Source organism: Austrofundulus limnaeus, unplaced genomic scaffold (assembly GCF_001266775.1).
Source record: "Austrofundulus limnaeus strain Quisiro unplaced genomic scaffold, Austrofundulus_limnaeus-1.0 Scaffold763, whole genome shotgun sequence".
NCBI lineage: Eukaryota > Metazoa > Chordata > Actinopteri > Cyprinodontiformes > Rivulidae > Austrofundulus > Austrofundulus limnaeus.
The window spans coordinates 44,166-57,982 of NW_013953165.1; the positions used below are offsets into that span (position 1 = coordinate 44,166).

The 13,817-nt window shown below is 39.9% G+C and overlaps 1 protein-coding gene across 1 annotated transcript in view; it reads left to right on the top strand.

The window, feature by feature from the left end:
- The window catches only part of LOC106532396 (thrombospondin type-1 domain-containing protein 7A), a gene marked incomplete at its 3' end in the record, with an annotated part of 66,291 nt that overhangs the window by 39,095 nt on the left and 13,379 nt on the right, over positions 1-13,817 (top strand). The window contains 4 exon segments of the mRNA XM_014028436.1: positions 4,956-5,150; positions 5,475-5,513; positions 5,828-5,863; positions 10,671-10,917. Of these exon segments, the coding sequence (XP_013883890.1) occupies positions 4,956-5,150; positions 5,475-5,513; positions 5,828-5,863; positions 10,671-10,917 (517 nt within the window).

The window sequence follows — 13,817 nt, forward strand, 5'->3', positions numbered from 1 at the left end:
TATATATATGGAAAAAATTAAGAGACCTCGACATAGTTTCCCTGCACGATTTCTAAACTCTTTCTGAGTAAAAACAGTATTGTTGTTCTAAATGAATAGGAACTTTTTTCTATGCATTATTTGAGGTCTAAAAGCTGCATGTTTGTCATAACTTTTACCATTTCTCATTTTCTGCAAATAAACACAATTTTTGCTTGGAATTTGGAGACAAGCTGTCAGGAGTTCATAGAATAAAATAACAATATTCATTTTACTCAAAAATATACCTATAAAGAGTAAAATCATAGAAACTGAACATTTTAAAGTGTCTTATTTTTTTCCAAAAAATAAAAATGTTGCACTGACATTGGTCACTAACAGTAGAAGACCTTATATATACTGAATACTAGTCACAACTTATGCAGCCATTTTTAGACAAATACTAAGCTGAAGTTTTGTGTGGAAGTCCCCAAAAACAATCTTCAACAATACAAGATGCTAACACAGCTAACTTTAAAGACATTAATTCCTCCATTTTTTTTACTTATTGGGATTCAGTTTGTTGTGGAGTAGTTAAGAATGATCATAAGCAGATTATTTATTCAAATTCTGAACTAAGCTAACCAATAATGCTAACGCTAACTTTACAAAGGGCCTTAATTCAGCCATTTTTAAACATACACTGCTGACAACAATCTTTAAAAAAATCTAAATTTAAAAACAAAATCCAAGTTTCCCATCCACTTATCAGTTTTTTTGGGGGGTGGCACCTGGGGTGGACAATCAGGCACTTGCCCCCCATCCACCCCTCTAGCTCTGCCCCTGCTTGTTAGCAAAACAGTTCATGAAACACTGGAGAAATTGTGATGAAATAAACATCTACAACTGATTCAAGATGGCCACCACAGTTTTACAGAAAATTTATATTTGGCGTGGTAGTAGCTGAGAGTCACTCCCAATGTCTATTCTGAGTGCTAATTTTTGCATAGAACTCTGTGGGTGATAATATAAATTCTTTAAAGGAAAACTACTTTAAGTCAGAAGTTGTAGAAATTAATTCTACCTGTTTTATCCAGTCAGTTGAGACATTAAAACATTATTTTTGTGCAGTTCTTTTGTTTCTTGCAGAGCATGTTTCTAAATCTGATCCGGTTCCAGAAGTCTCCTGTAAAAGTTGTTGTCATGATTAAGTCCAGCAGCTCAGTCCTTCTCAAAAAAAGAAAAAAATGGAGATATTCAGTGAAGCAGAAGCAGCAGAAGCTCTTTTTCTCTGTGTGACTTCGGCTGATTGATCTCCCTCACATCCAGCCCCTCATCTGATGAAAATTGATTTGTTCTGTTTGGGTTTTCGATCGGTTTTCCGCCTCAGCGATTTTTCACCGCGACGTGGGCCGGGTCTCCTGTGTGAGTGGGTCCCCGGTCATAAAAGAAAAGGCCACAGAGCCGGGCCCCAGACGGCAGGCGAAGGTCGATACAAATGTTATTGAAACTGGTTATTGATATTCCCAGAGCCGAGCGCTCAGCCACTTAGACAGCGAGTCGCTCCCTCTCTGCATGCCGAGCTGGCACCGGCACTTCTGTTCATTCATGCRTTTTTTTTTCTTTTTTTAGTGGAAGCCTGAGAAAACGCTRGGGTCCCTTGTCGTTTCTTATTTTCATGCTTTCACGTTTCAGTCATGACCGGTTTGCTGAACATCTGTCAAAGTGACATCTCAATARAAAGTCGGCTGCAGTCTGACTTCTGAAGCTTCTCCTTGGCTTGTAATTTRAATTGAAAGGTTTAATTTTTTTCCGGGTATTGCTTAACTGTTTGATTTTTTTATGGCAGRACATGAAGCAACACAGACAGATATGTGGGTTAATATAATCCACTTATGGCTGCTGCTTGGAGCTCATCAATAAAACATGAATAATGACGTTAAAATGCAGGAATCTTATGTGAATTTTTCTTGTTTTGTGCTTTTTTTATGGTGATATCCCGAAGCCAGGGGTCTATTCATATGAATATTTTATAGAAAATTCATATTAAAATGCTGTAAAGTCAGAATGTGAAGAATATTTTTTCATGTTTTAACAAGGGTTTAAAAAACAACAGGTAAATCCAGGGTCAGCCTACAAATATCCTACCTATACTGTAGGATTTGAATAAATATCCAGTTTTTTCTACGTTGATTTAATTTTCTCTAAAATCACAACCAGCAACAAATTTTGCCAGTTAGCTCAAACTCTGTTGGAATTGATTTAAACTAGTTGTTTCACCTGGAGACAGATGGTTTGTGAGTTAAGTCGACACATTTAATCAGCATAAATCAAAAACAAGACCACCTGTCACGACTTTCAGCACAAAACTTCAGCTGAACACAAACAGAACAGATGGTAGCTGTTTACAGCAATCTGAAATTTAACTTTTAAACTGCAAGTGGAAGCAGAAAATTAGTTGTTTACTTTTCTTTTTTTAATATGTTTTCTAATGAAAAAATACAAATTTTCAGGCTGTTGAATTAATTTCCTGAAAATGAAGCCAATCTTACTTGTTTATGAATAAACAAACCTCACAGTACGACCTGCTTCATCACCTGAGTGGCAGAGATGGAGAATGTTTTTGTGTTAGCAAAATATCTCATGAACCATTGAACAGATTTTATTGTAACTTTCCAAAAGTAATTATTAGATCACTAAATAATCATTTCTCTGCTGCACATTGAGTCAGTAACTCTGTAGTGTAGTGATGTGCTCACTAGTGAATCAGAAGAGCCAACTCCTTTCACTGGCCTTGTGACCAATCATGTGAGGATATCGGACATGGATGGGGCACTTGGTCTTGGAGGGCCGTTATCCTGCACGTTTCACTGGTTTGTCTGCTCCAACTCACCGGATTTAAATGAAAGGGTGATTAATCGGCTCCTGCAGAACCTGAAGAGGTAATTTAATCACTGAATCGGGTGTGCTGGAGCAGAGAAACGAGTAAAACATGAAAGATAGTGGCCTCTGAGGACTAGAGTTGCCCACCCATGATATGGATCATATTATGTGGAAACAGAGAGGGGGGACGGACGTGACAATCAGGTGGAGCATCTGTCCGTCCCCTCAAGAGCCCAGCATATTTGATCTGTTAAATAAAAATMAAAAGTMTGATTAAAATATTAAATCAAAGTAAAAATTCCTGTTTTTGTAACAGATCAAACACAAGATTCGGCAGTTATAAGCCTTCTCATGAAAACACTAAATGTGAACGAGTTTCTCAGCACAAAGAATTCATATTTGCTTCGTTAAGCTGAAATATGAGGCTACAAATTATTATAAGATTATAAGAAATTCTGGGAGGCAAAAGAGCTGAACTTCCTGTCTCTACTGTGGTGGAGCGGAGCTAATAGTTTGTCAGAATGTCAGAAAAAAGTGTTTTTATTTTTTGCTCTGACAGAACAATACAACAATAACAACAACAGCACTCTACGCGACATTTTGAGTGTACGAACAGTGTTTAAACATATCCCATAATAATCTCTTTAAAGTACTACAAGTATGACTGACTTAATGTTTGCTTTAATGAATTGCTAAAAATCATAAAAGTAAAGAGTTTCACTCTGGTGATGTGAGGAGCAGGAAGTGGTCGTGTTGCACCGACTTCCTGACTCAAAACATTAATTACAACGTAAATTTAATGTTGTGTTTAAGTAAACAAAATTAAAACATTAAAAGTGTTAAAATATTGCTATATCATAAATATAAATATCAATGTATCTATTTTATCTCATATGATTTATTTACTGTTTAAACTCAACTTGTCTTTAATAGGGAAGCAGCTCATGAGGGCCCCCTGCTGGCCTGGGGGTCCAAAGCAGTTCAGTACACCTCTTAGACCAGAGGTCTTTAACCCTGTGGCTCGTAACCCACTGTACTGCATGTTTCAGCTGTTTCCCTGCTTCAAAACACCTGATTCAAATAATTTAGTGACCTACTCGGAATGTCATCAGATTTAGCAGCAGCTGTCAATCACTCGTTCATGTCAGGCAGGTGTGTTGAAGCAGGAAAACAGCTGAACATGCAGGGGGGTGGGTCACCCCTGCAACCGGTTAATACAACTAATAAAACTATAAAAATGGCTACAATTCTTTTCCATTTGCAGCTAATATTGGGTCTGTTTGTAGCTGATTTATTCACTTCCTGTACGGCAGGGGTCCCCAAACTTTTTCCTGTAAGGGCCACATAACTTTTCACTTCTCTGGTSGGGGGCCGGAGTCAGTTTGTAACAGAAAAAGTGTGACTATTGCAGGAGTGCCTAAATGTAAAAATTTATTGTTTTCCAGAAAGCTCAATCAAATAACCCTCTCTGGGTTCTTCACAGTATGTATCCTGCTGAGCTAACAGTCCACTTTTTAGCTTTGAGAGTTTGTTTGCTCACATTTGGTCTTGCAAGCTATCATACTTGTCTTTGTGACGGGATTCATAGTGTCGCCGCAGATTGTATTCTTTGAATACCGCCACTGCCTCTTGACAGATGAACAAAAAAATAATTGTTTGTCCACTGCAGCTTAAATGCCCTGCATTCTGAATCAACTTTTCTCTTACCTAATCTTTTTGCCATTATTCTGTTCTCTCTTTGAGAGAGGTGGGTTTAGGATTTCACGTTAAATGTGTMTATGTATGAAATAGTTACTAACTAATAATAGTTAATAATGAAAATAGTTCATAACTAAGGAACATTTTATTGCAAAAGTCCAACTTTATAATCAAATATAAATACACATATATGAAAAAAAAAACTAAATGCTCTCTGGTATTGTTCTGGGGGCCAGACCAAATGGGGAGGCGGGCCCGTGGGCTGTAGTTTGGGGTCCACTGCTGTACAGTTAACGAGACATTTTGTGACATCGCAAAAGATTCCTCAAGGTTGTAACAACTTAATGTTTTAAGAGATTGTTTTTGTTTTTTCCCGTTTGACGCACACGTTGTCTCTGTTTCGTCTTTATGTCCAGGAGAGCAGGTGGACAGAAAGCTGTGCTCGTCGTCCAAAGCTCCGGAGCCTGAACCCTGCGATGTGCCCTGCTCGAGGGACTGCGTCCTGAGCGGCTGGACCTCGTGGTCCACGTGCTCCCAGACGTGCTCCAGTAAGACCATCGAGGGCAAACAGATGAGGACCCGCTCCATTCTGGCCTACAACGCCGGTGAAGGTGAGTTTCTGTGTTTGGAGGAGAAACCACGAAGGCTGGATTTAATTTTATTTCTTTACTTTTGCGTTTCGTCTCGGCCTTTTCAAGTCGTCCTCTGCTGTCGCTCACCGAATGTCTGATTTCACACTTGTCTTGCTTTTGTCCTTATCTCTCACAGTCTGCTTATCTGTCCCCGTCATTATTTCTGTTGGTCCGTTTCCTCGCCTGACACTCACATTTTATCTTCCTCTCAGATCATTTCTCTGCATATTCCTGTTCTTCTGACTTTAAATCTGTGTGTTTTTGTTTTCTCCGGTTTTATCTGGGTGTGTGTTTTCCTCACAGTCACTGCGATGGTCGTGGCGTGGATCACAGTGATGGAGGGTAACAGTTCTAATTAAAGATTGCTGTTAGATACTTTGAACCTCTAGCTACGTGTTTGCATGTAGAAAAAAGAGCAACATATTCGGCTGTGTGGAGCTCTGACAAACGTTCATGATGCAGCTTTGGGGGGATTCTAATTGATTTTTTAATTTATTCAGCATGTTGCTCTTTAACTCAGTCAGTCAGGCCTTGTTGGTCAGTTGTGAAATAGCTTGTGTGTGTGTGAGTATTTATCTGTTGTCCTGCAGTAGTATTAGTGTGTGCTGCATAATGAACTTGTCACATTAACATATTTACCATCTATTCTAACAAAGGTCTGTCCCGAGTGCCCAAGTTTCCACAACTGTTTGGTAAATGTTTCACATTTTTAGTAGATTAGATGTAAAGTAGCTTTGTAGTCAAAAACGATCAAACGAAAGCTCTTTATGTTGCCAAAGACAGAGGTAATGTTTGCCTCGATTTTACTGAAGCTTCTTTCCAAGATGGCCGCCCCAGCAAAGCATGTTCATCAAATGCAAAAATGGCTACACCTCTGTGAATTTTACAGCTATTTAAAACTTTGCCATTATTGGTTAATACAGCTAACTAACCTAAAAACTATTAATCTATGAACCCTGATTGTCTGTTAGCAAAATATTCTACATACCACCTTTCTGTAGGTTTATAAAATGTTTGTTTGAACAGCTGTTGTTTTGTAATTGGAGTTATTTTAAAGTGCCTGTGATACAAGTACAAAAAGTAAAAAGAAACACCTTTATATTTAAGAAGCTTGACATAATACACATGATTTTACCCATTTTGTCACACAATTGGCAGATTTTCTTGAGAAATTGGCTCTGCCAAAGAGAAACAGGAAGTGACATCAAAGGGGAACACTTTACAAAAAGGAACAATGTTGTTTGTTTATTGAAACAATATTATTTTAACTCTGTCCTTCTAATCATGACTCAAAATAATGTAAAGATACATTAGATTCTTCTCTACAGTCTGTGTTGTTAGCCGTTATAGCAAACATTCCCCTTTGACATCACTTCCTGTTACTTCACATGCAAATATCTCAACAACTGTTCATGTCAGTGGTGTCAAATTTCCATTTGCAGTACATCATTATTGTTATCTTTCAAAAAATGAGTTCATGTTTACAACAAAAATTTGATGCCAGAGGCACTTTAAGATGGCATTAGCCGTTAGCTCGTCAGTCCAGTTGGTTGTAAACCTGTTTGCCCCTAATGCGCTATCTACAACAGGTGAGATATTGATTGTTTAAGTTTTTTTTCTGCTAAGGGCAGTTATGGCCCAGGAGGAATAGTGGTTGTGTGCCAGTTGGAAAGTTGGTGGTTCAATTCCAGCATCCCCTGCCACATGAGAGTAGCTGAACCCCCAGGTTGCTCCGTGCGTGCGTGCATGCGTGAGTGTGTGTCTAAGTGCCATTTTTCCATCAAACCCCTCTTTAAATCATCCAGAATATTCCTTTAACTCGAGCCTATTAGCTCTAAGAAGTCTTTTCTGGCTCCCTCTGCGGTGCAGATTATCTGATGAGATTTATGGCTCCCCGGCAGATTTTTCTGCAGCCCCTCTGTTGCATATTGATGAAAGGAAAAGTTGTTGAAACTACAGGAACCCCTCAAAGCGTAAGACACCAGGTTCACATTAATATGCAAACCACCGATGTTTGCATGGGACTCGCTGTTAATTAGTGCATTAATAAGCAAATTAATGACCTATTTAGCATAACTGCCTATTCAGTGGTGATTACAGTGGCACTTTGGAAAGCCTCGAGTGGCTCTCACTGTTTGACCCCCACCAGTCCAACGATGTTCAAGATAAATGTTCAGCAGCTCGGAGCTGTTTGGGAAATTATTCTGCCAACACGTGTTTTTTGAAACAAGTGATTGTAATAAAATGAACATTTTGACCAAACATTTACCGTCCAACCTACAGCTTCTTCTGGGTCGTCGTTGAGCAACTGCTTCGGCTCGTTTCGGCTGTCATGTTATCGCGCCGTCGTTAGTCAGTGAAGGTTTTGAGTCAGCAGAAAGGAAGTCGGTCTCAGAAAACTTCCTGTTGAGATTTTTTTTTTTTTTAGTTCGGCACAATTTCTGATCTGACAGCTCCAGCGACAAACTACAGGAGCTGAAGACTCTCGGCCCTTCAGCATGTCTCCATCTCTGCTGAAAAGCTTCAAATGTCGGCAATTATTCTCAACCAGGCGGACTCTCCTAGTCCTGGACAAAGACATGGCCGTCACCACTGGGAGATTTTAAAATGTTCTTTTTACACTCTTTGCAGTCTGGAAAGATGCAATGTGATTAAATAATCTTTTACCTGAATCTGGATTAAAAGAAGAAACYTTTCTGCAGGTGTGATGATTCTGTCTTCAGCTGATTTATGGAAAAGTTCATCAAAAAGGTGCTTCTTAAGGAGTTAAATTGATTGACTTCACTCCTCCCAAACATTTAGAATAATTACAGATGTTTAGGAGATTAAATCRCTTTAATAGTTATAATGTTTAAATTTATCCAGCTGAAATAAAAATAGCCATCCTTCCTGCAAGAGCCTKATAAAACAAAATAAATCAGAAGCTCAAAGTGGCCTCAGTGCCTTTTTTAAAATATAATTATTCATTGCAAACTCCACTCCTTTAAAACAAACATTTTTTTCTTTCAGCTCATTTCTTGTGACTCTTAGGTTTTCACAAAGAGCTTACAGCTGATTATTTATTCATCAAACACAAGCTAAATGAGTGACCCGTACGAAGACTCCCATATATAAAAGCTATGATGCAAGGTTTGCACCTCCRTGACGCTCTTGCATGCTCTTGCAAAACAAAGATACGTTTGAGGTCAGAGAGTTCAAGAAGTTTTCAGTTCAGACATACTTGAGTTTAATCTCGGCTCTTCTCACCCAGAAGACCAGACTTTCACTTCAGTGGCATCACATAATGATGCTTTTTAAAAACAGTGCAAGCTGCATGCTAAATCCTGTTTTCTGAGTTTTTGAATGTAAACTGGATTTGTGTTGGTCCTTAAACCGAGCTAAGATGTTCAAAAACAAATAGAACCTCAGCTGGGTCTGAGGCAGAACTTCATTATAAAAAATATGTTTCATTTATAGATCAAATTATGTACATCTGTGTTTTTCAGGAGTTATTCCAGTGAGTGGGTTGGTTTGTTGTTAACACTAGTTCTTACCCTTTATGTACCCTACCTTACCCTGTACAAACCTGGTCTTTACGCAGTTCATAACCAGTACTTACCCAGTTCTTACCAGGTATATACACAGTATCTGTATTTGGTACAAACCTGGTCTTTACACAGTTCATAACAASTACGCACCAAGTTTTTACCAGGTACATACACAGTACCTGTTTTTGGTACAAACCTGGTCTTTACACAGTTCATAGTACATACCCAGTTCTTACAGGTACATACACAGTATCAATAATTGGTACATACCTGGTCTTTACATGGTCCATAACCAGTACGTACCTAGTTCATATTACATACATACACAGTATTTATACCTCGTCCAAAACTTGCTTTTCAGTTCATGACCAGTACGTACCCAGTTCTTATCAGGTACGTACCCAGTATCTGTACTTTGTACAAACCTGGTTTTTACACAGTTCATAACCAGTATGCACCCAGTTCTTACCAGGTACATACACAGTATCTATACCTCAAACAAAACTGGTCCTTACATGGTTCATTACCAGTACGTACCTTTGTCTTACCAGATACGTACACAGTATCTGTACTTAGTACATACCTGGTGTTTACACAGTTCATAACCAGTACGTACCCAGTTCTTACCAGGTATAGACAATGGGCCTCATGCAAGAACATGTTCGTGTTCTTATCCTAAATTTCTCTTACTTTTGTTCGTACGAAGGGTTCGTACGAACATGTCACGTCAGATTCAACAAACTCTTCTATCTTCAGGAAAAGTGRGTAAATGAGCTGCGTAAATTCCACCTGTTCTATCCAGTTGCTCGTGCACGCGAGAGATTAGCATAATTACCACCCCAAAAACACCATATAAGGCTATGTTTCCTGCCTCAGATACAAGGAAGTGTCCATTCATGAAAATGACAGCAAAAATTAAAAAAGAAAAACTTTACAAGTTCAGAGATTGAAGTCCGTCTGTCAGAGATCCAGAAAAGAAAATCTGTCATTTTTAGCAGGTCAGCTGTGGAATAAAAAGAGCTGCTAAAAGTATAAACAACTGTGTTAAATCATTTTCATTTATTCAGAAGCGGCAGCGCTGCGCACGTAACCCCACCCCGCATGGTCGCAGGTGGTCTCAGTTGCGGTTCTGAAATAAGCATTTTAAAATGTTTTCAAAATAAGTCTGGCACTTTGGAGAGAATCCACGACTTGCTAGAGGGATTATGTATCCCTTCTGGCCTGGAAACGTCTCGGAGTCCCCCAGGACGAGCTGGAAGGTGTCGCTGGGGAGAGCGGGGTCTTTCTGCTGCCCCCACGACCCGATCCCGGATAAGCGGCAGAAAACGGACTGATGGACAATTTATATTGTTAGTCTAAATTATTACATTTAAAATTATAACTCTAATTCAAGCAGAATAGCCTATTGTCAACATAATTATGGAGTGTGATTTATTTTCAACTCAAAATATCTTCAAACTAACGAAATATAAGGTTATTAATGAAGAAAACCCGTCTGGATAACAGCAGACTGACTGCTGGTAAAATATACGACAGGTCTGGACCACTCGTGAATTTTGTTCGTATCTGAAAAACATCTTAGAATACGAAAACATTGGTGAATGCCACAAATTCTCCTAAATCACTCGTACGCACAACTTAAGAACAAATCTGTGCGTACGAACGGTTCTTGCATGAGGCCCATTGGTTCTAGGGACAGACTGGGATTTGTTGGGCACTGAAAGGAGGGTCTTGGTTCTGTAATATAACAAATTAATGAAATTTCATTTGTCCATGTTTTTTGGGACAAATCAATTTTAAAAGTAGAAAAAAATATTATTTGAAAAGTGTTTAAAGTTTGGTGTAACTGCAGAGCAAATTATCACCTTTTTTTCTTTGTTGTAGATTGATAAAATACTTAATTTCTGTCTTTTTTTTTAATTTGCTAATTTTTTTATATTACCTTTTCATTCCTGTATTTTTTGTTCCTCAGGCGGAGCCCTGTGCCCGAACAGCAGTGCGCTTCAGGAGGTGCGGAACTGCAACGAACACCCTTGCATGGTCTACCACTGGCAGACGGGACCCTGGGGCCCGTGCACAGAGGACCCCTCAGCCTCGTCTCTGAACACCTCCGCGGGGCTGCGGCCCAGCGGGGACGGCTCRGGTCTCTGCTCCATGGGGATGCAGACCCGAAAGGTCATGTGTGTCCGGGTCAGCGTGGGACAGGTGCCACCGAAGAAGTAAGCTGCTCATCTCATTCGTGGGATATTTTGCTAACAAACACACAGAAAAACACCTGATTGCTTGTCTCCAGAAAAGCTAGTTTGTTTGAGTCAAGTTTGAGACATTAAAACAAATAAGGAATTTAAAGGTGAGAACCTCAGATGGAGGCACTGAAAACAGTCAAAGTCTGAAAAAGCAAAGCAGGAAAAATAAATAAARAAACAGCTTAAAGGTGAAAGAGGTGGAGAGCAAAACCAGGAAGTGTCTAACTGAGCTGGTTAAGTAAGCRGAGCACACTCCGTGAAGTAAACTCCCAGTTCATATCTTGGCTTTGCAGGCGAGTGCAGATAAATAATCTCTCTGTCCCTGAAAGCCTAATTAACCCGCCGTTCGGGCTCAGGAAAGTTCTCATTGATGATAATGAGAGTAATTAAATGGTATTGATACTTTGAGGCAATTTAAACACGAGGCGAATGAGAGGCAAGATGTTTGRGGTTAGGACCACACCACACGAGGCGAATGCAAAACCAGCACCAGTTCCACTTCCTCATCTTCAGCCCGGCGTCGGTTCTGCTACAGGAGCAAAAACATCTTCATCAATGAGGAAGATGATGTGCAGGAGGCAAAACAAACTGTAATAAGTTGGATTAAATGTAAAGTCTGCTCAGGTGAAAACTGGACAGTTGATTGGGGGGGTGGGGGGTTTCAGTTTATTATTGTTTGTTTTCCCTGATATTGATTTTATATAATCTGCTGTAATTACAGGCAAAAGAGCAAACGTGTCGCAGTAAAACTAATAAATATCCCATCATCCCTCACTCAGGTGGCTTCATTATTCCTCAGCTTTCAGCTGGTTTAGAATAAAGTTTACAGTTGCCTGAAAGGTCGTCACATCCACCTKGGAGCATGTTTTATGTCCTTTTCTGCTCCAAAGTTTTGTTTCAAAATGAATAAAATAATTCAGAATCACCGATGTCTTTTGGGGGGGACTATAAAGTGCCAAGTGTAAAATATTTANAGAGGTAAGTCTGGTCAGTGGGGCTGCTTTAAGACTGTAGTCCCGAATAAAGCGCCTGTAGAAATTTGCAAACCCCAAAAAGCGTTGCAACTGCTTGTGATCCTTAGGTGTGGGCCAGTCCTCCACAGCTCTTACTTTTTCAGGGTCCGTCTGCACCTGTCCTTTCTCAAAAATAAGACCCAAAAAATTCACAGGTGAAACTCCAAACTCACATTTCTCTGCTTTTACGAACAGCTGATTCTCCAAAAGGCGTTGCAACACAGTACGGACATGAAGTTGATGCTCCTGGGCGTTCTTGGAATAAATCAAAATATCGTCCAAATAAACAAAAACAAAGTTGTTGAGAAAATCTCTTAACACATCATTGACTAATGCTTGGAAGACAGCTGGGGCATTAGTGAGGCCAAATGGCCTCACTAAATACTCAAAATGACCAAAGTGTGTTCTGAAAGCCGTCTTCCATTCATCTCCCTGCTTGACGCGGACCAAATGATAAGCATTGCGAAGGTCCAACTTTGTGAAAATAGTAGCCCCTTGGAGTCGTTCATGAATGGAGTCGATTAAGGGTAATGGGCACTTGTTTTTAACAGTGATATTATTAAGCCCCCTGTAATCAATACAGGGTCTTAAGGACTTATCTTTCTTTGCCACAAAAATGAATCCAGTGCCTACTGGAGAGGTGGATGGCCAGATTATACCAGAAGCTAATGAAGATTCAATATACTCCCGCATTGTCTCCTTCTCTGGACCAGATAAGTTATATAACCGACTGGATGGAAGCGGGGAGCCAGGGAATAAATCAATGGAGCAGTCATATGGTCTGTGGGGGGTAGAGAGAGTGTTTTGTTTTTACTGAAGACAGGAGCCAAATCATGATAACAGGAGGGAAAGGACAATAGATAACTATTTTCTTTATAGGGGGGCCGAGGTCTGAAGCAGGAAACAGCCGTTTTTAAACAGTGTTCAGAACAAAAGGTGCTCCAACCTTCAATGTGTCTCTTTTGCCAGTTAATGTTGGGGTTGTGTTTCCTTAACCAAGGATAACCAAGAATAACTGGGGGTTTATCAGATTGAAAAAACAAAAAACTCACCCCGATCATGGTGATTACCAGATGGGCAACTGAGAGACTTTCCGGGAAATTGTGGAGACATTTTGACCAGTGAGTGCAGCCATGGACAGAGGTTGTGGAAGTTCCTCAGTAGGGATGGAAAGTTGTTTGACCAAGTCATCACTGATTAGTGACTGTTCAGCACCAGAATCTATTAAAACAGAAACAGGGGAGTTAATGTTATTGACACAGATTATAGCAGGCAATGAAAGAGCATTTTCAGGAGAAACTGTAGCTGCACCCACCAGCATCTCCTGTTTTACTGGTGGGACTGGCCTTTTAAACGTAATGGACAGGAAGCAATGTAATGTCCCACTTTGCAACAATAAATGCATTCTCTTGCCATAAAACGGCGCTGTCTCTCCTCAGGGGTTAGTCTAGAACGTCCAATTTGCATTGGTTCGGGTTCAGAAGCAGTTATGGGTGACATCGGGAAACTGAGGCCTGATGCAGGAACCGGAAAAGGGTGAGACCAGACACCCAAAGAATTATGGGAACTGCAGTTTTTCTCTCTCCTTCTCTCTTGTAGACGGTTGTCAATACAGATAGCCAAATTGATGAGTTCATCGAGATTTTGTGGTTCATCCCTAGTAGCAAGCTGAACTTTTATTTGTTCATTCAAGGAATTTGAGAAAATGCCTCGTAGGGCTCCTTTGTCCCACCCAGTTTCCTGGGCAGCAATGTGGAAGTGGATAGAAAACTCAGCGACTGTCTGTTTACCTTGTTGTAGCGTGAGGAGCTTCTTAGCTGCTGCCTCCTGGTGAAGTGGACGATCAAACACTTTCTGAAA